The 24,644-nt window shown below is 41.9% G+C and overlaps 1 protein-coding gene across 1 annotated transcript; it reads right to left on the bottom strand.

Moving 5' to 3' along the window:
* Positions 1–13,508: 13,508 nt before the first annotated feature.
* LOC127979574 (meprin A subunit beta-like) lies at positions 13,509–24,447 on the bottom strand. The gene is made up of 12 exons (XM_052585110.1): positions 24,425–24,447; positions 23,844–23,883; positions 23,676–23,754; positions 23,477–23,594; positions 21,512–21,690; positions 21,146–21,364; positions 16,173–16,328; positions 15,833–16,057; positions 15,329–15,766; positions 15,015–15,191; positions 14,841–14,914; positions 13,509–14,163 (listed from the first exon to the last, which is right to left on the bottom strand). Exons 1-12 carry the CDS (start codon positions 24,445–24,447, stop codon positions 14,107–14,109), a joined length of 1,785 nt encoding a protein of 594 aa, XP_052441070.1. The 3' UTR covers positions 13,509–14,106.
* Between the last annotated feature and the right edge of the window lie 197 nt (positions 24,448–24,644).

Below are 24,644 nucleotides of genomic sequence, written 5' to 3'. Positions count from 1 at the left end.
ATTAAATATTCTCAGGAGCCCCTGTGACCACAGAAGTCCCTCACATCTGTTCTTTCATTCAAGCATGGTTTACGACACAACAGGTATCCAAAAAATGTGTGTCACTGCGACATGAACATTTTTGGGGAAAAAAATTCAGGTGTCTGTAGTTGACTTAAACATTTTCAATGAACCAGAACTTTATGGGGGTCGGTGCCTACAAAAGTCATACAATCTCTCTTCAAAGACCAGCATAAAAAGGAGCACTATACAAAGTTGATACATCACATTTTGTAACTTTCTACATATATTTTCAGTAGATAACCAATAGTATATTGACAGTACATGATATTTATCACAGAGAGCTGCACGGTACAACCGTCTTGACTCCCTCTGCTGAAATTATGTGACCTAGGTATGTGATGTTGCATTGCATGAAGTTGCATTTTCCAAGATTAAGGGTAAATCCAGCGTCATGTAAACATTGAAATACGAGGGTGAGATCGTAGATGTGCTCCTCTTCGTTTTGGAGTACACTACTACATCATCTATATACACCAGTCTCTGAAAAGAGGCAGCTGAGTTTTTGAGGCCGAAAGGTAACCGCAATAATTCAAATAAGCCTACAGATGTCACAAACGCGGTTTTCTGTACACTATCCTCCTCCATCTCAAGTTGCCAGTAGCCACTTTTAAGATCTAGTGTACTAAAAACAGTAGCACCATGGAATGACTCCAATATTTCCTGAATTTGTGGCATGGGGTATGCATCAAGATGGGTTTTGGAGTTTAAGCCTCTTTAATCAATGCACAACCTAGAACTTCCATCCTTCTTGGGGACAACAACAACTGGAGATGCCCATGGGGAAATAGAAGGTTGATATTTTTGTCCAGCAGTTCCTGGATTTCATTGTCAACATACTTTTGTTTGTCCATTGAGAGTTTGTATGCCCTTTTTCTGACTGGGAGTTCATCCGTGGTTATAATTCTATGCTTAACTATCTTTGTATGCCCAACCTCTGTAGAGCAGACAGAAGGCCAGTCCATCAACAAATTCTCCAATCTTTCCTTGAATGGTGGTGTAGTCTCTGCTTTACTTGTTAAAAGTTGTATGGACTCAAGTACGGTGTCATCAATATTAGGTGTGGGTATAGCCAAGTAGAAGTAGACTGAAGAATTAGAATCTTGCGTCACAAATGGGAAAAACAGGTTAGTGCCCTGGCCACTTGCAGAAGGTAAACCATACTGGGCTTTACTAAAATCCAAAACAACTCCAGACTGTGACAAAAAATCCATTCCTAAAATGACTGGTACTGTTAAATCTCTGTCTTTCAGGATAAACAGTGTTAAGGTAAATGGCTGACCCTGCACCTTACCTTGCCATATCACTTTTCTAGTTGCTGCCTGCTTCTGCCCATTAGCCAACATAAGGGTTTGGCCCTTACTTGACTTATTGACTTATTTCACCCTTGTTCAGTTGTTTCCAGACTGATTCTTAGATTAAGGACAACGAACTACCAGTGTCCACCATGGCCAACAGAAAACGATCACGTAAGATAATAGGTATGTTGACTGTCTTTGTTACAGTTGGACACTGCACTTCAATGGACTGCATCACTCTAGTACTAGCCGGCGTTTGTTTTCTCTTTTGCTCTTCTGAATGAACCTGATTCCAGTATTTCTTGGCTTCATCAAAATCACATTCAATTTGCGGCCCAATTCTGACCAGCTCACCAACATTTGCCACAGTACCTCTTAACAGACTAGCCAGGTGAGGATTGCAGTTACGCAATATGGCCAGTACAATGTCCTTCTCCGGCATATTCTTTCTCCATCTCAAACACAAAGCTCGATAATGAAAAGCAAAGTCTCTTATGCTTTCTTTGGCCCCTTGTTTTCTCTCCACCAATCTTCTTGATGCCTTCGCTCAGAAAAGGCAAGGATCAGTATCAGCAAACACTACAGTAGAGGTAATCAGAATCGTCGTCAAACACAGGCAATAGATCGGGGTAGCAAGCAATATTCAGAGTCCAGTAAACAATCTAAGGTCAAGAGGTGGGCAGCAATGGTTCAAGAGACGGTAAACAAACAGAACTGGTAAACAGGAAAACAAACACGGGAAATAACGCTTGGAAATGTCAGCCGGAGCAAAACAAGACTTCGCGTTAGGCTGATGGAGTGGTGCAGCTTATATAGCATATCAAATAAGCTGCACCTGTGTGATGATCAGAGTCCGAAGCACGGGATCATGGGTAATGTAGTGTGAATCAGTTTAAGTGATAGTGTGGATGCGTGAGAGTCAATATTCGGGAGACTGAGCCCTCTGCTGGCCAGTAGCGGGAATCACGGGGTTCGTCTCCGTGACAGAGCCCCCTCCCTGCGAGCGACTCCTGGCGCGAGATGGTAGACGATGTCGGGGTCTACCGTGTGGTCGAGGGGCCGGTCTCTCCGGATGTAACCGATGGAACTCAGTGATGAGGTTGGGGTCTAGTATGTTGTCAGCATTGACCCAGGATTGTTCTTCCGGACCGTACCCCTCCCAGTCGACCAGATATTGCAGGATGCGTCCACGACACCTGGAGTTAAGAAGTTCTCGCACCTGGTAAGTTTCCTCAGTCTCAATCTGGACGGGCTGGGGACTCTGCTCACGGGACCTCCCCTCTCCCTCTTCTCCAGGGGCCACAGCGGGCTTGAGCAGAGATACATGAAAAGTGGGAGAAATGCGATAGGTGTCAGGTAATGCAAGACGGAATGAAACAGGAGTGATCTGATGTGTAATCTTGAATGGACCCACGTACCTCGGACTTAACTTCTTGCAGGGTAGTCGGAGACGGAGACCTCGGGTAGAGAGCCACACCCATTGTCCGGGTTGGTATACAGGCCCAGGACGCCGACGGGTGTCAGCATGTTCCTTTTGATGGCGGATGGCTCGTTGAAGATGTACGTGAGCTTGGTTCCAAGTCTCTTCACTGCGTTGCAACCAGTCCGTGATGGCGGGTACGTCGGTGGGTTCCCCGGACCAGGGAAACATGGGAGGCTGATAGCCTAGGATGCACTTAAAGGGAGTTATACCAGTAGCTGGCTTGACCAGGGAGTTCTGTGCGTACTCAGCCCAAAAGAGGTACCGTGCCCAATTTTCTTGGTTGGAACTACAGTATGATCTCAGGAACCGGGTGAGTTCCTGATTGAGTCTTTCGACCTGACCGTTGGATTGAGGGTGGTAACTGGAGGTCAGGCTTACGTTTACGTCAAGGGCTTGGAAGAAGGCTTTCCAGAGACGGGATGTGAATTGAGGACCTCTATCGGAGACGATATCTTCCGGTAGTCCGTAGAGACGGAAGACCCAGTTACAGAGTAGTTCGGCTGTTTGCAGGGCAGTAGGCAGTTTGGGCAGAGGAATCAGGCGACAGGCTTTGGAGAATCGATCAATCACAGTAAGAATAACAGTGTTACCTTGAGAGACAGGTAGGTCAGTGATAAAGTCTATTGCCAGGTGAGACCAAGGTCATTGTGGGATGGGGAGTGGTTGGAGTAATACGGCTGGCAATTGGCGGGGAGTCTTGTGTGCATTACAGGTTTGGCATTGTTGGATGAAGGCTATGGTGTCTTTGGGTAATGATTCCCACCAGAACCAGTTCTGAAGCAGATGAATGGTAGCCGTGATATCTGGATGGCCGGATGCGGGCAAACAGTGCGTGTGGTTGAGTATTTGATCGCGTAGAGTGGGTGGTACGTAAACCTTATCAGGAGGACAAGTTGTTGGAGGTGCATGTTGAGAGTTGTGCTGTTGGATAAGTGTCATGATGTCCCATTGTACGGGTGCAATGATTACCTTGAAAGGGAGTATAGGTTCAGGTTCGGAGGAGATCTGTTCATCTTCGTGAATACGGGATAGCGCATCTGCCTTTGAGTTCTTGGAGCCCGGACGGTAGGTGACTGAGAAGTCGAATCGGGAGAAAAACAATGACCATCTTGCCTGCCGTGGATTGAGGCACTTGGCTGAGTGCAAATACTCAAGGTTCTTATGATCTGTTAGTACAGTGAAAGGAAAGTTGGCCCCTCCAGCCAGTGTCTCCTCTCCTCGAAGGCCGCCTTCATAGCGAGGAGTTCACGATCTCCTACATCGTAGTTACATTCAGCAGCATTGAGTTTGCGGGAGTAAACGGCACATGGGTGGAGTTTACCAGTAGAACTCTGGCATTGAGAGAGAATAGCCCTGATACCAGTGTTGGAGGCGTCCACTTCGACGAGGAACTGAAGAGATGGGTCAGAATGGTGGAGTATGGGTGCAGTCACAAACCGTTCCTTTAGTTCTTGGAATGCTTGGAGAGCAGCCTCTGACCAGTGTAGCCGATTGGTTCCTTTTTTGACCATTGACGTGAGAGGACTGACCACAGAGCTGAAGTTTCTGATGAAACGGCGGTAGAAATTAGCAAATCCCAGAAAGCGTTGGAGTTCCTTCAGTGTTTTGGGTTCAGACCATCTGAGAACGGCATTGACTTTGCTCTCATCCATGGCCACCCCCTCTGAACTGATGACGTACCCCAGAAAGGTGGTGGAGGTGGTATGGAACTCACACTTATCCGCCTTGGCATAGAGTTGGTGTTCAATAAGTCGCTGCAGCATGGCTCTCAAATGTTGGATATGTTCCTCCAGGGTATCTGAATAGATCAAGATATCGTCAATGTAGATGATAACAGTCTTATTTAGCATGTCTCTGAAGATGTCATTGACAAAGGATTGAAAAACCGAAGGACTGTTGACCAGTCCGAACGGCATCACCCGGTATTCGTAGTGCCCATTGGTGGTTGAGAAAGCTGTTTTCCACTCGTCCCCCTCCCTAATGCGGATGAGGTTGTATGCACAGCGCAAATCCAATTTGGTGTAGTGTTGTGCAGTTCGTAGCTGTTCTAATGCAGAGGGCACCAGTGGAAGTGGATAGCGAAACTTCACTGTTATCTCGTTGAGTCCACGATAATCGATGCAAGGTCGCAAACCTCCATCCTTCTTACGGACAAAGAAGAAGCCAGCTGAAGCACGAGAGGTGGACGGACGTATGAACCCCTTCTCCAACTCCTCCTCGATGTACTTGGCCATGGCTTCTGACTCGGGTAATGATAATGGAAATACTCGACCCCGGGGTGGTGATGAGCCTGAAATTAGATCAATGGCACAATCGTGACTGCGGTGTGGTGGTAATGTGTTTGCTTGTACCTTGCTGAAGGCGGTGGCGAGATCGTGATACTCCTTGGGCAGATTGGGAATGTTGGTGGACTCCGAGCCTAACGTGACGACTTGCACAGTCATGGGAGAGATGGTCGAAAGGCATGATTTCTGACACTGGGTGCTCCATTTAAGAATTTGTCCCTCTCTCCACGACACTTGAGGGTCATGCAGTCGGAGCTAGGGCAAGCCCAAAATAACAGGAGTGTTAGATACAGGGAGCACGTAGAATTGAATGGTTTCTTGATGTAGCAGACCAGTTAACATTTGCAGTTCTTGAGTGCGGTGAGTAATCAATCCAGACCCCAAAGGGCGTCCATCTATTGTGGCTACAGACAGAGAGTTTGTACCTGGAATTAGAGAAATGTTATTCCTTTTGGCAAATTCTTCAGAGATAAAATTCCCAGCTGCTCCGGAGTCAAGTAGAGCAGTGGTAGCTACACGAACGTTGCTAGTCTTGATTACCAGGGGAACGGAGACACAGTTAAAAGATGCACTCACCGACTTAGGAGTACAAGAAGAGCGGCGAGACGGGCAAGTAATTTGTTGATGTCCCGGAGCGCCACAGTAGAGACAGAGTCGATTAGACATGCGGCGGTGATGTTCCTCAGCCGTCAGATGATAGGAGTTGATCTGCATGGGTTCTGTAGTTTCTGCGGATCGTGTTGTCGTAACAGGGAAGAGGCGTTGAGCACTGACACGGCGAGAGCGTTGTAGGTTATCAATGGTGATGGTAAGCGAAATGAGATCACTCAGAGTTCTCCCCTCATCACGGCAAACGAGTTTGGTTTGCAGTTCGTGATTAAGCCCCTTGCAGAACAATACTTTCAGCGTGTCACTCACCCATGACGTTTGAGCAGCCAGTGTACGAAAGTTCATAGCGTATTCCGCTACTGTTAATCCTCCCTGCGATAATTTAAGTAGACGCTCACCCGCTCCTTTCCCCTCTCGGGGGTGATCAAACACCTCACGGAATCGCACCAGAAAGTCAATGAAAGTGGCATACAGCCGTTATCCATTCCAAAGCTCTTCCCGTTAATAATGAGCAAACGAAGGTGATCTTACCAGCATCAGTGGTGTAAAGGGTGGGTTGTTGGTCGACGAACAGCGAGCATTGCAGTAGGAAGCCCTTACACTTGGTAGAGTCCCCGTCAAATTTCTCCGGGTAAGCCAGTCGTGGATAAACTTGCGCTGGCGTTCCTGCCGCGTGAGCAATGGCGGCCGCTGCCGGTGGTGGTGACGTCACGGCAGAGCTGTGGAGGTTTTGAACAGCCTTTACCAGTTCCTCAGTGATTGAAGTCAAACGATTCAATTGATGCTGGTTAGCAGCGATTTGACTTGCCTGGGCTGCCATTGTAGCACACAGATGATCGTAAGCCGCTGGATTCGGTTGTGGCGAAGTCTTCTGTAATGATTCATCACCAGACGGGGAATCCATCTTGCAGGCTTTATTGAACAACTCGTGGTCGTACAGGCAAGGATCAGTATCAGCAAACACTACAGTAGAGGTAATCAGAATCGTCGTCAAACACAGGCAATAGATCGGGGTAGCAAGCAATATTCAGAGTCCAATAAACAATCCAAGGTCAAGAGGTGGGCAGCAATGGTTCAAGAGACGGTAAACAAACAGAACTGGTAAACAGGAAAACAAACACGGGAAATAACGCTTGGAAATGTCAGCCGGAGCAAAACAAGACTTCGCGTTAGGCTGATGGAGTGGTGCACCTTATATAGCATATCAAATAAGCTGCACCTGTGTGATGATCAGAATCCGAAGCACGGGATGATGGGTAATGTAGTGTGAATCAGTTTAAGTGATAGTGTGGATGCGTGAGAGTCAATATTCGGGAGACTGAGCCCTCTGCTGGCCAGTAGCGGGAATCACGGGGTTCGTCTCCGTGACACCGCCAACTATTCACTTTCCTTCTTTCTGCTTGCCACCAGTTTTTAGCGGTTTCTTTTAGCACAGTGTTAAGCAACGCCAGGACTTCCTGATCACTCAAAGGCCTCACTGCAAAGTACTCCTCGCAGCGTTCAATAAATAAAATAGGGTTTTCATCTTGCTTATTACTAAAACAAGGAAAGTCTAACTTGACTGGAGGATTGTAGGGCATTAACATAGTCTTCTCTTGACTGGTCAACGAGTTTTGCTGGACTTCATAGGTATGATGCGGACTTGGTCCAAAATCATCAGCTCCACCACAACTTTTGGACGTTACTGTTGTGGACATTGGAGTCAATGATTTGATCTTGGCTTTAAGCTGCACATCCTTTCTCTTTAGACAGTCTACCATTGACTGACCGAGTTCCTGTACAGACCTTTCCACCACTTTCTTGACTCTCTCAAATTCACGCTCCACGCGATACATCAACCGATCTTCCATCCCTTTACATTTCTTCTGGAATTCTTCTTGTGAAACACAGCCACTCATCATCTTGATACTGCCAGCAACCTGTCCTTCCAGCGCATTGACTTTATCAGTAAGTTGTTCTATCAGTTTGGTAATGGACGTGTCTCTCTCTCTACTGCAGGTGGTGGGGGTAGTGGTAAGTTAAGATCTTCATCTATGCTGGCTTCACTCTCATTTTCAGAGAATATGTATAGATCACTAAAGGTAGTTCTTAAATCTTTGAGGGGTTCTCTGGGATTGGTAAATGAACCAGTGGAAAAATCAACCTCTTCCCTATCCGGAGTTGCATGACTTTCCATCTTGTGTGGACTATTCGACTTTCTCAACAAACAGTAAGTGTCCCTGTTCGGGCACCATTCTATAACTGTTCCCTTGATCTCACAATGGAATTAGTTATAAATCTGTTTTTATAGGGTAGAATCACTAACTATTTTTCAATACGATCTTCACAAGTCTAATAAAAAAAATCAATAAATAAATACTTCTCATTCATTTGCATATTGTTTTATCTTTTCAGACCCTTTCATTGACACACACAGACATCGTACATGTTTTTACCCTCAAAAACCAACAGCATATAAATATAAGTCTTATCTGTTTTTGACTTATCTGATGAAGACGTTGATGATGATGACGATGCTGAAAATGACGATAATGACAAAGACAATAATCCTGAAAGTCCATTCACCACACTCTAATCCAATAATGTCCACGAAAGCTCATGTCCATGGGGTACATCCCACAATTTCCACGTGCAAACTTTTGTGTAGATATCGAATCACAGTAAACCCAAGTCTTCAAAATCACTGGTGTGGCACAATCCAATTTCAGGATCCACAGCAGTATTTCACATTGCCTCTACATTCACTTCATTGACATGTTTCAGACAAGGTTTCAGACAGGCATGTAAAAGATGTCTCCCACAGAATGTGGAGTCCTTCTATCAAAATAATCACATTAAATAGTTATATATAACTACATAAATAACAGTCAACATTTAAGTCGATATAAAAGAAACAATGCTTACTTCAGATTGAGCATGAAACTCTAAGTTTCCCAATCAGGACCAATGATTGTTTGGAGCCATAAGCCATGCTTATTCCTCCATTACCAATCTACTACTACTACTTTCTAGACCAGTTTTCTACATCAGAGTATTACTCCTTGTTGCCGCCTCATGGTGAGTAGTAGAGATACAACGGAAAAAAAAAACATGTTAACAGGTTTGACTGTTACAACGGGTCCGATTTTGTAAATCCGCAACCGCCCGTACCCGCAGTGCTTAAAACCGCATCCGACCCGTTTTACCACAGCTGCACTAATTAAAATCCGCACCCGACCTGACCCACTTAAAATAGAACTGACACCCGACCCGCACCTGAAATCAAATCAGTTAAGCCAATCACATTAGATAAACTTTTTTCACATTTTATTGCCAGGTCATACAGTAGTTATAACACGGCCTTTGGCATTAACACAAGGGCAACCTCAGCCGAAGCTGTCAAAAAGCCGGTACATAAAAAATATGGCTAACCTTACCACAAAACTGAGTAATGCAATTTCGTCTAGTCTACATCAGACAATCTTGGGTGTAGGCCTATAGTAGGCTGTGTTATGTTTCCTGATTGACTTTATGCTTAGTTAAATCTGTTTTGCACATGCTTCGCCACAGAGTTAGCAATTTCAGACAGTACAGGACAGCATCTGTTTGATTCACTTCACGTCTGTGGGCATTACGCACAGCTCAGTGTCCCAGCCCAGTCACGGCACCAGGATTCCAGTTTTGGATGGGCCAGACCAATTGTGGGTGGGCCTTAAATTAAAAACAAAAAATATTGACTAATATAGCCTACTGTTATATTATCTGTGTGTAAACATAATATAGATTTTAATAGCTTTATGCTCTTTAAATATTTTATTGCATTGTTAAAAATTTCGGTGCATAGGACAGACCTATCAGCTCTCCATGGTTACGCATGAAACGTATCATATACCTGGGCTGCGTTTCCAATAACATTGTCTCTTAGCATGCTACGAAGACTCTTAAGGTATAACTTAACTAAAGGTATACTACCACTAAAGGTATACCATTGCTAGGCGTCTTCAGGGCTATCATCCACTCACGAGTCAGAGGCGCTGGTGCCCTACTACGGCGCTGTTTTTGGTAAAACATGATTTCATTAATTTTTATTTTTTGGAAAACTCTTTTTAAAAGATATTAGTTTTTTATAAATTTTATCTTAATTTTGATCAATGTTTTATCAATCAATTGCCCGTATTAAATATATAAGAAGCAAATATATAGCAGACAATGTAATAACCCTAAAAAATATTTTGCTACCTAAAAGTTAAATATTCTTTTGTGTCAGCCATGCATGCATGTCTCTTTCCCTCATATTAAATATAAAACGCATGTGGACTGATATTTTTCCAATGTCTGGACTCCTTTTAATGGAGTATATAAACAGACATTTCAATATATTGGTATTAAATGCATTTTCTGAGAATTTATATTTCGTGTTTTTACTGCAAATGTTGAAATACGTGCTCTTTGGTCCATCAGTGCTTGAGTCACTAATCACATTAGAATAAAATATCTCATAATAAAATAAAAAATTGACTGATTTATGAATGTATAGTTCTCATCAGTCAGGTACCCGAACCCGTGCAGGACTCTAATTTATCATGCTGATAAAGGACTGTTCAGAAAAGCCTGATATAGAACAATAAGTTCAAAAATAGATCAGCATGTCAGATTTTGAGTAGGTCAACGTTACAGGACTCTAGGAAAACCCTAAGATATGGTCACTTTTTTATTTAGGCTTTTAAGCTGGAAAATGATTTGAAATAAAACTAAGTACAAATTTCCTTTAAAATTATAAACTAAGATTTAAACAGGTACTGTTGAATAAAAATCATAATTTAGGTCAAATTTGAAGGTAAATAAGTAATGTATTTTATTTAATACATTTGAGATTTAATCTAAACAATCTTTTAATTTTGAAAGATCTAATTTAAACTCTTAAGATCTTATGATTCAATCTGGAAAAGGGTTAACAGACTACATCTCAGATCATCTGGTCTAACTCCTCCGTCACCAACCCGTCTCTGAGTGGGCCCAGTTTTACATTGGGACTACCCTCGGGGAGGACCTGCCAGGTTTTGGTTATGATTCAAGTTAAAATGTATATTTTGTAAATCACTCATCCATGTTTTCGATGTTGTTGCATAATATTCTATCTCTTAGCACACTTAAAAAATATAAGGTATCATTTTTCATATTTATTGGGATCCAAAATTTATTAAATGTTTATTTTATACAGCGTTATATATAATTACAGTTTTATTTGCTACTATCTTCTTTAAAAATACTGTATTTTATAAGATCAATAAGCTTAAATAAATGCTGAATGTATGTTTACATTTATGGTTTTGCTTCAGTAAGATGTTACTATGATGTCAAATATATTTTATTATTTAAAATATAGATAAGCCTCTCTGTAACTCAAAATGTTTATGTACTGTATGTGCGTGCTTGTTCATAATGACTTATCAGGACACAAATTTATATAATGACAGGGCTACTGATATAATAGCGTAAATTTGGAACATAATGACATTTCTGAATTTTGAGTCCTCATAATTAAGATTGCTTACAAACAATATTACATTAAATGTGTAAGCATAAGCAGAATTTTTTTATGTGATGGTAGGTGTCTGTAAAGTACAAAATCATTACGCCTATGGAACGTCCCCTGAAAACAAAACAAAAAAAATGTGTGTGTGTGTCAGCATGACCACAGACAGGCAATTCACTTCTGTTAGTGAGAAGAGCTCAATTTCCAACTTATGTACATTTTGTAAAACATTTTACTCGAGGGTATGAACGTCTTTGGCTTAATAATGTAAAGCATTTTTACTGAGAAATGAACCTATGGTAAATGTTTATTTTATAAAGTTTGCTATATGTATACTGGTGCACTGGATATGTTTTGACATGATTGTACATGTTTGTGTTTTTGTGAAAACAACGTTTATGCTTAGTGAAAAACTACAATATTAATTTAAAATGTGTTTTATAAGTTCAATAAACTTCATAAATGTTGCAAATGATTTGCTTTAGTAACAAGCTGTCATATTCTTTAAAATGGGTATTTGTCTCTTTTAGCCTGTAATGTTTACATATGTGTGCGCTAGTTTATATGATTTAGCAGTGACAATTTGTATAATGACATGAGTTTAACACTGACATAACAAAGGTAAATTTATTTTATGAAATTTCTTGAGCTCTTATAATTCAGATCACTTAAAAACAATATTTTCTTAAAAATGTTTGTATGCAGAATTTGTATGATGGATAGGTGTACAGTTTGTATAGCAAAAAATCATTGTCTATGGAATGTCATTATCGAGTGTAGCAATACTCCAAATATTTGTCACCATCAGTTTGCTTTCTAAATACGAAATTATATAAAAATCAGAACGTTTACTGTGATGGGTAGCTTTAGAGGACGATAGTGTATAAAATTCATTAATATAAAGAAACAAAAAATGTATAAATATAATGTATAAACTGCTTTGCAACAATTTAAGTCAGAAAATGTCAGTGTAAAGCTTCCATAAAACATTTGACATGTCCGGACATGTCGGGGGATAACCCTTACCATTTGGCCTGTTAAAATATATTTTTTTCCCCAATCCTGGTAAAATGTACAACATTTTTATATTTTTAGTGATAACAAAAACTAGCCTAAATCTTTTGATTGGTTTTATATCATGTGTGATCACATAATTTATTTATTTATTTTAATATAAAAGAAGAGAGTAAGACTTGGGGGCGATTGAATGCACATGCATGCATGAATGATACAGAGAGGTTGAGAGAGGGGGGAAAGAGAGCTTTTACAACTTTAATAAGCTTATGGCTCGAAAAATTATCTCAAAGGTAAGCGAAAGGACTAAGTTCAAGAATATCCAGCCTCTTAGATAGTAAAACGTTAAAAATCCTGGCTGATGCGCTTGTTCAATGTCATTTTGACTATGCATGTACATCTTGGTACACAGGCACTACTAAAGTTCTTAAAGACAAGCTACAGATCTGTCAAAATAAACTAATCAGAGTGATCCTTAAATTACATCCTAGAACTCATCTTCTTCCTAACCATTTCTCAAGTCTTGGGTGGCTCAGAGTGGAGGAGAGGGTTTCTCAACTTAAACTGTGTTTAGTTTATAAAATAAGAAATAATCTGGCACCCAAATATTTATGTGATTACTTTTCAAAAATTAGTGATACGCACAATTACTGCACCAGGGGGAGTTCGACAGATTACAGGCCCTGCCGCTTCAAGAGCTGTGTGGGAAAGTACTCTTTTCTATACTCTGCAGCTGTCTTATGGAATGGGTTACCTTTAAACCTTAAACTGTTGAGCGCTTCCTTTTATCATTTTAAATTTTGAATTAAAAATTGGTTATTAAACTCATAAAGAGGAAAAAAGAAAAAAGTAAGGAAATTCTTGAAGTAGTAGGAATACTTAATTGTCTGCTTGTGTGTCTGTTTGTCTTTTGGGAATTTAGTTTATTTTTTATTGTGTTTTTATTAGTGTTTTTGTTTATTTATATGTATTTTTTATGCTTCTTCATTGTCCTAAATGTTGTTAATACATGTACTGTTACTCATTTTACATCTTAAGGACCACAATGGAAATAAGCCTATGGGCTTTTTGTGTTTTTATCCTTTTGAACACTTCGTGTTGATTGTTGTTGTTCAATAAAGCACTCAATCAATCAATCAATCAAAAATATTTCAATTGAAATGTGATGCTTGCACAAGGAAGATTTTCTCCTGGAAAATGTAAGCGTTATTTTATTTATTTATTGTTTTATCACTAATTTATTAATAGTCTTGTTACATATTTTATTTTAAATTCTTTTATACAACCATTAGATTATATAAACAAGCACACACATATTGTGATCTCATGATCTGATTGAATTGTTTATTAATTATTGACCTTAAAACCAATATCTCACACCATATCTCCCATAGAGTGTGAGAGAGAAAGCAAAAAAACCCTGCCTTGGAACACAACCAAACACCAGATGGGGAAAGCCCCCAGATGTAGGGACAGACCATTCAAATCTACAAAAACATTCCTATGGACCGACCATAAAATCTTCCTCAGGAGGTAATTTGTCTCCTCTCACCACTCTGAAACACTCACACATTTGTGTGAGAAACTTCCAGACATGTGTTTTGGGTCAAGTTGGAGCTAAACTCATAATCATAATCAGATCAAAGTTGCTCAAAGCTTATGAGTTGGAATCAAATTCAATTGGGAGATGTGCATGAATACCCAGCAATATTTACAGTTATGAAACTCCTGTTGATCATATATAACTGCCATAGCTGATTGCTGTTCTCATCGTGTAGTGATGTTCTTGATGTTGGGATGCCACTCAGTGACTGTGTTTAACTGGTTTTGTAGTCTTAACCCTCAGTGTGCTCTGCTGTAGCGGGAATTGTAGTTGTCGAAATCGCCGTTTGAGCAACTCTAAGTAACAAACAAAATGTTGTTGTTATAATCAGATGCACAATTTAGCAATTCCTCTCTGAACAGCCTCTGGCCAGTGATTTACAGCATTCTAAAACAGGTTTAGTCATGAATGTTTAGAATGATAAATTATAATAAATGCAGCCTAATTAAATGTACATTCCGTTTCATTTAGTGCTAAGATCCTGTCTTACTAGCAACGGCTGTTTTCACTAACAGATTGACAGAAGAAGTCTATAAAACGGCACCTGTTTCTGAATGTTTCTTGAGTTTACTAAAAAATCACAAACATAACATCTATAACCACATAATTCTGTAGGCCTAAACAATATTAATATATAACAGCCTGTTGTTTTGTTTCCATTGGTTGGATAAGGAAAAAGTCATGACATGTCAGGTTAAGTTGATTTTTGAGAAAGGCTCTTCTGCACAGCAGACGTTTTTCTATTTAGTTTCATTCTATTGTCTGTATATTAACATACTGTGTATCTTTGTCTGCATTAAAGGCTTTGAGAATCTTTCCTTTTATCACTGATAATGTTAAAGGCTAAAGTGATTGTGGCTCTCATTATGTAAAAATTCAGGTCTAATTCTGTATTTTCCAATCAGTTCTAAAAAAGACTTTGCCTTTAAAGAATAGGAGGGTAAAGAATAAAAGAAGTTAGAAGGAGACTCACCTTAGAAACGTTGAAGTTCTTCACAGTTACTTTAGAGCAGGGTAGAGAGGCATTCTGAAGCAGTGCTGAGATATCTGGATTGATGAACAACATGTTCTCAGAAATCACAATCTAATCATGCTCAGTTAACACAGCAGTTAAACCTGTTCTCCGAGGTTCCTTTACAAATCCTACCTTGCATGGTGAAGAGCAATATGAGGTCTCCACCCTTGATAAACTCTCTTCTAGTGAGATCTTCTTTTGTTAAGAGCACAACATGAGCAGGTCCAGCCAAAAATACAAACTCACCACTGATGTTGATTTGAAATCCGAATCTAGTGTATTGAGGTTTTTCCCAGTGATACCCACCATCTGTTAGAACAAAACATGGCTTTTTAAAGAACCATAAAAGCTATAGATAAAAACATTGATTCTCATCTAAGTCAAATGTTGCATAGAAACATATGAATCATGACAGAAAAATTATCAGATTGCATCAAAGATCTAACCATCATAAGTCAAATCAGGGTCAGTGGTGATGCTCTGCTCAAAGGACATGCGCTTCTGGATGTGTGGATTCTGGTCCAGGATCTGGACGGTGATTTGTCTCCATGGACAAGGCCACTGCAGTTGCTCATCATATGCACCAGATACCAGATAAACATTTATTGAAATTGGATTCCTGAACAAAGATAACTGTGCCGCAAAGCGGTATCCATCATTGGAGTAATACAGTGGACTCCAAATGCTCAACCCACTGTTTAGTTTTTTCTCAAAGTCTCTAATCTGCCATATGAAGGGACACTCAGTCTCTGAAATATTGATATCGTCCAGTGAGAAGCCCCCACTGGAGCTTCCAGCTCCTTTACGTGCTTCAAACACAACTTGGAAAGATGTATTTGCATTCATTGGCACATGATGCAACTTCCAGTAATTCCCAGGGGTTTCTGCAAGAAACTGAAGGTCAGTGACATTGAAATACAGGACTATATGGTGTGCAGGAAGAGACGGACCTGTGATATGATCCATGAGTCTGAGAGCTCCTCTGCAGTCTGCTTGATTCTGCTGCTCTCGGATCCAGATGTTGAGCTGGTCAGACTCATGACCGCTGTGATAGTAGTAGAACTGCAGGCACTGAACTTTGCAGTCTCTTGTAGGGGTCACTGTCTTGCTCTCCAATCTGGCTGTGTCGCCCTCGTTTCTGCCCTCAGTGCTGAAGTGCATGAAGAAAGATGTCCCTGCAGGCATCAGAACAGTGTTTGTTTAGAGTGGAACAGTTACTGCAGCTGTGGATGGAAGTGAGTTAATGTAAGTGAAGTCTCTATTTCTCACACTTTCTGTGACAGGTCTCACCGTTCTGTTTTTTGCCCAAGTATGTGTGGTCGGTCACATTGATGCCACTCACTGACTTCACTCTCCGCCAGCCGTCATCAGCAGAAGAACTGATGCCCATCTGACACAGAGATTCATCATCAAAACTACAGTGATCGAGGAAAGACACGGAGGAATCTGTGAAGACAAACAAACAATCACTGAGACTAAATCAATCCATTACCATTTACATTCATCACAGTGGTTGTTACAGACATGCCAGGTTCCACCTCCTTCCAATCACAGCGCATTCCCTCACCTGAATACTAATCACTCCTACCTGATCCTAATCCACCAGCAATCACCGCAGCACTACATATACCACACACATGCACTCAGTCAGCATCTGGTCTCGTTCGCAACAAGGTCTTACCTGTATGCTAACTCTGAGGACTAAATATATCTCTACTTACCTCTCTCCAGCGATCTCCAGAAGCTCCCAGTCTTCATCGTGCATGTGTGTGGTACACCCTCTTCCTCCAGCGTCTCTACCCCTCATCAACGGATCCATTCTCCACTGCCTCCAACACCTTCACTCTACCCAGCACTACCCGCTCCTCTGCTTGTGCCTAAATAAACTGTGTTTCTGCTATCCTCAGCCTCCTGTGGTGGTATTCCGTAACAGAAGACAGGACCAAGACCGATGGGCACAAGCATGAGCCTCACGGACCCCTTCCAAGACCTGGTCGACATATTGCGTCGGACACTCACCACTTTACCCGCATCCCCAACACCTGCGAGCACTTCCGCCGACAACTCAAGCACTTCCTCACCTGCCGTGCACGCCAGTCCCATGGCCAAGCCGGCGCCCTACTCTGGTCAGGTGGAGGATTGCAGCGGATTTCTACTCCAATGCTCGCTGGTCCTGGAGATGCAACCACACTTATATCCTATCGAAAGATCTAAGGTGGCCTTCTTGATATCTCAATTGCAAGGTAAAGCACTTCAGTGGGCCGATTCAATTTGGACACAGAATAACCCAATTATCCAGTCTTATTCTAGCTTCATCTACCATTTCCGAGAAGTTGTTGGCAGACCAGCTTGGGACTCGTCTATTGGTGAGAAGCTTTATAACCTAAAATAGGGAAAAATATCTGTCAATGAATTTGCTCTTCAGTTCAGGACTCTAGTGGCCACCAGTGGATGGAATGAGCAGGCCTTGCTGACCTACCGTCAGGGATTGAAACCTCGAGTGCGGTTGCATCTCGCTGCATACGAGAACACCATCGGGCTAGAAAAGTTCATTCAACTCTTCATCCACTTCGCTACCCATATGCATTCATGCCTCAATGAGCACCAACTCGCCACTCTGCCGAGCAGAGGCTGTCAGACAAAGACGGCTGTCCCAGAATCTGTGTCTCTACTATGTATCCCCAGGGCATGTCATCTCTGTATGCCCCGTCCATCCTCCTCGTCCCATGGTAAGTGCCATTCTCCCTTTGAAGTATCAAATGAAACCACTCACTACTGTTGTGACACTTACTGCCGCTGCTCTCTTTCAGTTTCCGCCCTCCTCGATTCTGGGACAGATGGCAACTTCATCTCCAGTGCCCTCTGCCGTCAACTCAAACTCGCTACCACGGCAACGCTGTCAGCCTACCAGGTCAACACAATAACTAGAAGGCCTTTGAATAGAAGATGTGTGCGTCATAGTGTGGGTCCCATCACCCTCCAAACTGGACTACTCCATCAAGAGGAGATCCACCTGCTGGTTCTGGAGGAATCTACTGCTGACATCACCCTAGGGTGCCCATGGTTGGAGCAGCTTAACCCTGTCATCTCGTGGAAGACAGGAAAAGTCCTGAAGTGGGACAACTCCTTTTTCCAGGGCTGCATCACTGGTTGTCCTGTCCCAGCCAAACCTTCCCTGGCACCTCTTGCAGTATGTACCACCTCCATAGAGAACCCAGTGGAAAACCAATCCATCTCCATCTTTCTCAGGGTAACATTCATCCATCTACCTCCCCTGCTGCTTCCAGTTTCTTTTTTGTGGAGAAGAAGGACGGAGGCTTGTGGCCCTGTATCGATTATCGGGCCCTGAACAATATAACAGTTAAGTTCCGCTATCCACTTCCCCTTATCCCAGCTGCCCTGGAACATCTCAGTGCTGCCACTTTTTTCACCAAGTTGGACCTCCGCAGCGCATACAACCTCATTCGGATACGTGAGGGGGACAAGTGGAAAACTGCCTTCATCACCCCTCCTGGCCACTATGAGTACTGTGTGATGCCGTATGGACTTGTTAATGCCCCCTCAATCTTCTAGGACTTTATCCATGAGGTGCTCCGGGAGTTCCTCCATAAGTTCGTCCTCGTCTATATAGATGTCCTCATTTACTCCCGGAGCCTAGCGTAACATCGTCGCCACGGTATTGATGTCCTGCAATGCCTGAGGGCCTTTCAGCTCTATCTCAAGACTGAGAAATACTCCTTCCACCAGCCCTCAGTGCAGTTCCTTGTATACAACATCAACAGCAGTGGCATCTGGATGAGGGGAAGGAAAATGCTTTAAGAAATTGGCCAATTCCCACCACCATTAAACAACTCCAATGATTCCTTGGCTTTGCCAATTTCTACAGATGTTTCATCCAAAATTACAGTACCATCACCAACTCTCTCACTAGCCTCCTCCAGAACAAACCCAAATCGCTATCATGGACACCAGCAGTCACAGAAGCCTTCATCTCCCTCAAGAGGGCCTTTACGACAGCTCCACTCCTGGTCCATCCTGACCCCAATTGACCCTTCGTCGTAGAAGTTGACGCCTCTACCACAGGAGTGGGAGCGGTCTTATCACAGCAGCAGGGGAATACCAGTCGCCTCCACCCATGTGTCTTCTTCTCTCGGAAGCTCAACTCTGTGGAGGTAAGTTATGACATCGGCAACTGTGAGCTGCTGGCCATTAAGTTGGCCCTTGAGGAATGGAGGCATTGGCTGGAGGGAGCCAAACATCCTTTTCTAGTTCTCACAGACCATAAGAACCTCAAATATCTACTGGTTGCCAAGAGGCTGAATCCAAGATAGGCCCGCTGGGCGCTATTCTTCACCTGCTTCCACTTTTCCATCTCGTATTGCCCAGGGACCAAGAATGTGAAGGCTGACACCCTGTCCCAGTGTTACACCCATGAAGGAAACTTAGAAGAGCCTGAAACTATACTTCCTGAAAAAGTAATCATCAGCCCCATTACCTCGTCTGCAGAGACCATTCCTTTCTCCAATCCTGCTACTAACACCATGCCGGGTTGCCCACCGGGACACCAATACATCCCCAGGACACGCTGCACTCCACTCATTCACTCCGCTCACACATCTCTTGGCACTGTTCACCTGGGAGTCAATGAAACCCTCTCATTGCTAAGCGAACGCTTCTGGTGGCCCAACATGGCTTCTGACGTCAGAAGGTACGTGAACGGATGTACAGACTGCGCTATCTCAGAGAGTCCACGCCATCTACCATCAGGAAAGCTCCATCCTCTGCCCATCCCTTATTGCCCGTGGTCACACCTAGGTGTGGATTTTATCACTGATCTTCCTCCTTCTGACAATAAAACCTGCATTCTAGTCATTGTGGACAGATTTTCTAAATCATGTCGTCTTCTCCCTCTGAAAGGTCTGCCCACGGCCATGGAAATGGCCGAGTTACTGTTTAACCATGTCTTCAGGTACTTCGACATTCCAGAAGACATCATTTCAGATAGAGGTCCCCAGTTCATCTCCCGGATATGGAAAGCATTTCACGGACTGAGAGGAAGGTTAAGGAGATCGGACACTTCCTCCGTACCTTCTGCTATGGCCACCAGAACTATTGGAAAACCAGTTCCTAGGGTTGTCCGAGTATGCACATAACTCCCTGCGACAACCTACCACCAGACTCACTCCATTCCAGTGTGTGCTTGGCTACCAGCCACCACTCTTTCCATGGTTAGGAGAACCCTCGGACGTCCCCTCCACTGACTACTGGTTCCGAGAGAGCGATAGGGTCTGGGACGCAGCTCACCACCAACTCCAACGGGCCCTACATAGGTCGCAGGATGACAGACGACCTTCGCCGATCTGAGGCCCCTGAATACCTGCCTGGTCAGGAGGTCTGGCTGTCCACTAGGGACATCTGCGCCTACCCTGCCGCAAGCTGAGTCCCAGATTCATTGGCCCATTCACCATCCTAGAGCAGATCTATCCGGTCACTTTCAAACTTTAACTACCACCAGAGTTCCGGATTCACCCCACTTTCCATGTGTCCCTCCTTAAGCCTTACCATCCCTCTGTTTCTCCCTGCACAGAACCAGAGGAACAGAACCCTATGGTCCAGAGGACCCCTCATGGGTCCCACGCAACAACATCCTGGATCCGAACCTACTAGACACCTTCCACTCCAGTCATCCCAACAGACCAGCTCCTAGAGGAAGAGGTTGTCCAACACGTCGTCGGGGTCCTCGGCCCTCAGGAGCAGGCCATGGGGAGGGGGGTACTGTTACAGACACGCCAGGTTCCAACTCCTTCCAATCACAGCGCACTCCCTCACCTGAATACTAATCACTCCCACCTGATCCTCATCCACCATCACCGCAGCACTACAAATACCACACACACGCACTCAGTCAGCGTCCGGTCTTGTTCACAACAAGGTCTTACCTGTATGCAAACTCTAAGGACTAACTCTATCTCTACTTACCTCTCTCCAGCGATCTCTAGAAGCTCCCAGTCTTCATCGTACGTGTGTGTGGTACACCCTCTTCCTCCAGGGTCTCGACCCCTCATCAACGGATCCATTCTACACTGCCTCCAACACCTTCACTACCCAGCACTACCCGCTCCTCTGCTTGTGCCTAAATAAACTGTGTTTCTGTTATCCTCAGCCTCCTGTGGTGGTATTCCGTAACAGTGGTCCTTGGTGGTCAAATATTGGTCCAGCTGCAATGACTTAAAGGCCACAAATGAAAACTGTCAAATACTCACTGCATTTGTAGAGTTTGTTGAGCTCCATCGCATCATACTCGCTCATTTCCATAAGTTGTCCGATCACGTCTTGGATCTCAGGACTTTTGGTTATGATTGTGGGTCCGTTACCATTGCTGAAGGCATTTTTATCAAAATGCATCACAGAGTAATAATCATATGGGGTTTCTTGGGTAGTGGACACGTTCTCATTGTGTCTATTGAAATTACTCTCATATCCTACAAATAAAGAATACCACAGTTATTAAGGTGATTCTTCATAAGGCTTATTTTCTGTGTGTATAAAAAGCTAATTAATTGAATCACTATTTTACAGTGATTCCTTAAAAACAGCACCAAAAATGTATAATAAAATGATGTGTCAACCTTTCCTGATGTTTTCATATTTGATTGTCACATAATCATCTCTGTCATATCTCAAATGTTCATGGTTCAATCCCAGAGCATGGAGAAACTGGTGCTCAACAATGCCTTTTCTTCCACAGTCCTTTCCGATGGAAAGAGTCTGTCCTCCAGGAAACGAGCGTCCAATATATGACCAACACCTGAGGAATAATTCATAGCTGGATAAATTTAACACTACTAGTCAGATTATATAAGAAATTTATTCTAAAACTGTGCAATTTATTTCCGTTGTATAATATGTGTTTAAAGACCTTATTTGACACAAGACTTTACGAGGAAAATGTCTGAAATTTTGACTTATAATTAATAAACTAAAAATTGTTCTCTAGACATTCACTATAGCATATACCATATCAGCAGGGCCATATTAACCATTAGGCTAGGTGGGTTTGTAACCCCGGGCACGAGCAAGGAGGGGGCCTGTGATTGACTGGAGCGCCGATATCCCAATCCATCATGCCCTCTGCTTATTAGCGCTGTTATTTAGTTGAGCTTTTACATAAATTCTGTGCATTAACATTTGAGACTGAAAAGTAAAGTCTGAATTTGGTTTACCAGTAAAGTGCATTTATTCTATATTTGACTTTTGAATAATATGTGCACGTATTTATCAGGTGATCGCTGCCCAGTATGTATGCATTCACCTCTCTTCACGTCGTTCTGGAGTAATCTGGAAATGGTCGCGCAGAGAAGAGTATTCGATAAGTAAAAATGTTAGCAGTTCTGAGAGAGGCTCAAAAACTGAAAAACTTCAAATATAAACAACATAAAAAATGTGACTTTGTCAGTAAAATTCACAGCTATCAGGTTATTTTACTAAAGCTGTTGATGAAGTGGAAGTTGCTGGAATAGCAAGTGAAGCAGGCTCATGGAACAGATAAAACACAGCGCCATCGTCCACACAGATTTTAGGTTAGTTTGATTATTAACTGGATGTATATTGTTTTTGTGATTAAACTATAATAATTTAAGGGTTGGGCGATAATCTGGTAGAAATATATCAATCGTTGATTGAAGCACATCATGATGTAGGCTAAGCTTATCATTTAAATGCATTTTAAAACAAATGGTTTAAACTGGTCATGGATATTAAGCAGTAGGGCAGAATTCATTCTGGTAAATGCTTGCATTTACATTGATGCATTTAGCAGACGCTTTTATCCAAAGCAACTCATAGTGCATTCAGGCTTTACATTCTTTAACTAGTATGTATGTACTCTGGGAATTGAACCCACAACCTTTTCGCTCCTTGTGCTTAAACATTCAAATACACATAGTCATGTGTCAAAATGCTTGCCTTTGCAATTATCCTTCTAAACAGTTATTTGTTTCTTAAATCAATATTAATAGTTAAAGATAAATAATATCATACAGGCTTAAGAACATCAACATAATTATCATCCTCTAAAGCAGCCTAATACAGCTGCTGTTTCCATTTGTGTATACAATGTAAGTCAAACATCAGAAAGAAAATCAATTACTGTCCTTGACTGAATAACTTCTGTAAAATAAATAAGAATGAATGTATATTGAATTTATACAGGGAAGACTATTCAGTCTGTAATATAATATTTATCATTCAGTGCTTCAAGTTTTTCCAAGTAGGCAGATTTTTTTATGATCTTTGTTCTGTTGTAGCCTAATTTGTGACTGTTTAGTGATCCTTAGTAAGTTTATCTTTGCTTAGGCTAGTATTATTTTGTGTAATATTGAAATTGGTAACAAAAATCATGAAATTTCAGTGCTTCAAGAATTTTGATATGGGATAAAAATCCTATTTAATGCTTTATATATCATTGTAATTGAGGGGCCGGGCAGTTGGTCATAACTCCAGGGCCCAGTGCAGTCTTAATGCGGTCCTGCATGTCAGAACAGTCTATAATATATTGCTGATATTGCTAATTACTAATCTGAACTATACAGTACCCTTTATGACTCTCCGCAGAGATGTAAAACTCTTCTTCTTCTCTGGGCTTAAAGTCAACACATGATTTCAGTCTGAACTGCTCGAAGGCTCTCAGAATGACACCTTTATAGTTCATACCTATAACAACAAACACAACTGAGTGGAAAAGAATATGGAAGTTACATTCAATATTTAAAGATGAGGAATATGAAATCTTACTGAGATTTCCACTCAGCTCATATGGCACAGGAGTATCCCAACAGGACTGATTCCTTTCAATTGAACTTCCTGGCCTAGACTTTAAAGCAGATCATTTTAAGTTACCTGTTTATCTCACCCACACCCACACACACACACGCACGCACACACACGCACGCACACACTCACCAGTGTTGGCGCTAGGGCGGGGCTTGACTTGGCAATAGCCCTTTCAGAAACTTCCTTACATCGTTACATGCAGGGCAATTATTGCATGCAATTTAATAATAATATTTAATTTAAAATTAAAGTAACCTAATAATAAAAGGCCTAATAATAAGAAGAATGTAACAGGACTACATTAATTGGAAAAGCTAATTGAATTGAATTTACAATTCCTTCAGCCTGAGGATTTTTGATATATATATACATATATATATATATATATATATATATATATATATATATATATATATATATATATATATATATATATATATATATATATATATATATATATATATATATATATATATATATATATATATATTTTTTTTTTTTTTTAGTCTAGGAGAGCATAAGTCTAAGTGGACGTCCATGACATGTGGAGTCCCACAAGGGTCAATTCTCGCACCACTCTTGTTTAGCCTGTATATGCTCCCACTAAGTCAAATAATGACAAAGAACAAAATTGCCTATTGCCTGATACCCAGATTTACCTAGCCTTATCTCCAAATGACTACAGCCCCATTGACTCCCTCTGCAAATGCATTGATGAAATGATTAGCTGCATGAGCCAGAACTTTCTTCAGTTAAACAAGGAAAAAACTGAAGTCATTGCATTTGGAAACAAAGATGAAGTGTTCAAGGTGAATGCATACCTTGACTCTAGGGTCAAACAACTAAAAATCAAGTCAGGAACCTTGGTGTGATTCTGGAGACAGACCTTAGTTTCAGTAGTCATGTCAAAGCAGTAACTAAATCAGCATA

Source organism: Carassius gibelio, chromosome B19 (genome assembly GCF_023724105.1).
Source record: "Carassius gibelio isolate Cgi1373 ecotype wild population from Czech Republic chromosome B19, carGib1.2-hapl.c, whole genome shotgun sequence".
Lineage (NCBI taxonomy): Eukaryota > Metazoa > Chordata > Actinopteri > Cypriniformes > Cyprinidae > Carassius > Carassius gibelio.
This window is presented reverse-complemented; position numbering and strand designations above follow the sequence as displayed.

Excerpts from the sequence above, each read along its gene's own strand:
- LOC127979574 (XM_052585110.1), bottom strand. The coding sequence starts at position 24,447 with ATGCAGCTAATCATTTCATCAAT. Across the intron at positions 15,192-15,328 it reads CCCTGATTTGACTTATGATG|ATGGTGGGTATCACTGGGAA; the intron begins GTTAGATCTTTG and ends TTGTTCTAACAG. Across the intron at positions 14,164-14,840 it reads AGAACTTCAACGTTTCTAAG|AGTTGCTCAAACGGCGATTT; the intron begins GTGAGTCTCCTT and ends TTTGTTACTTAG.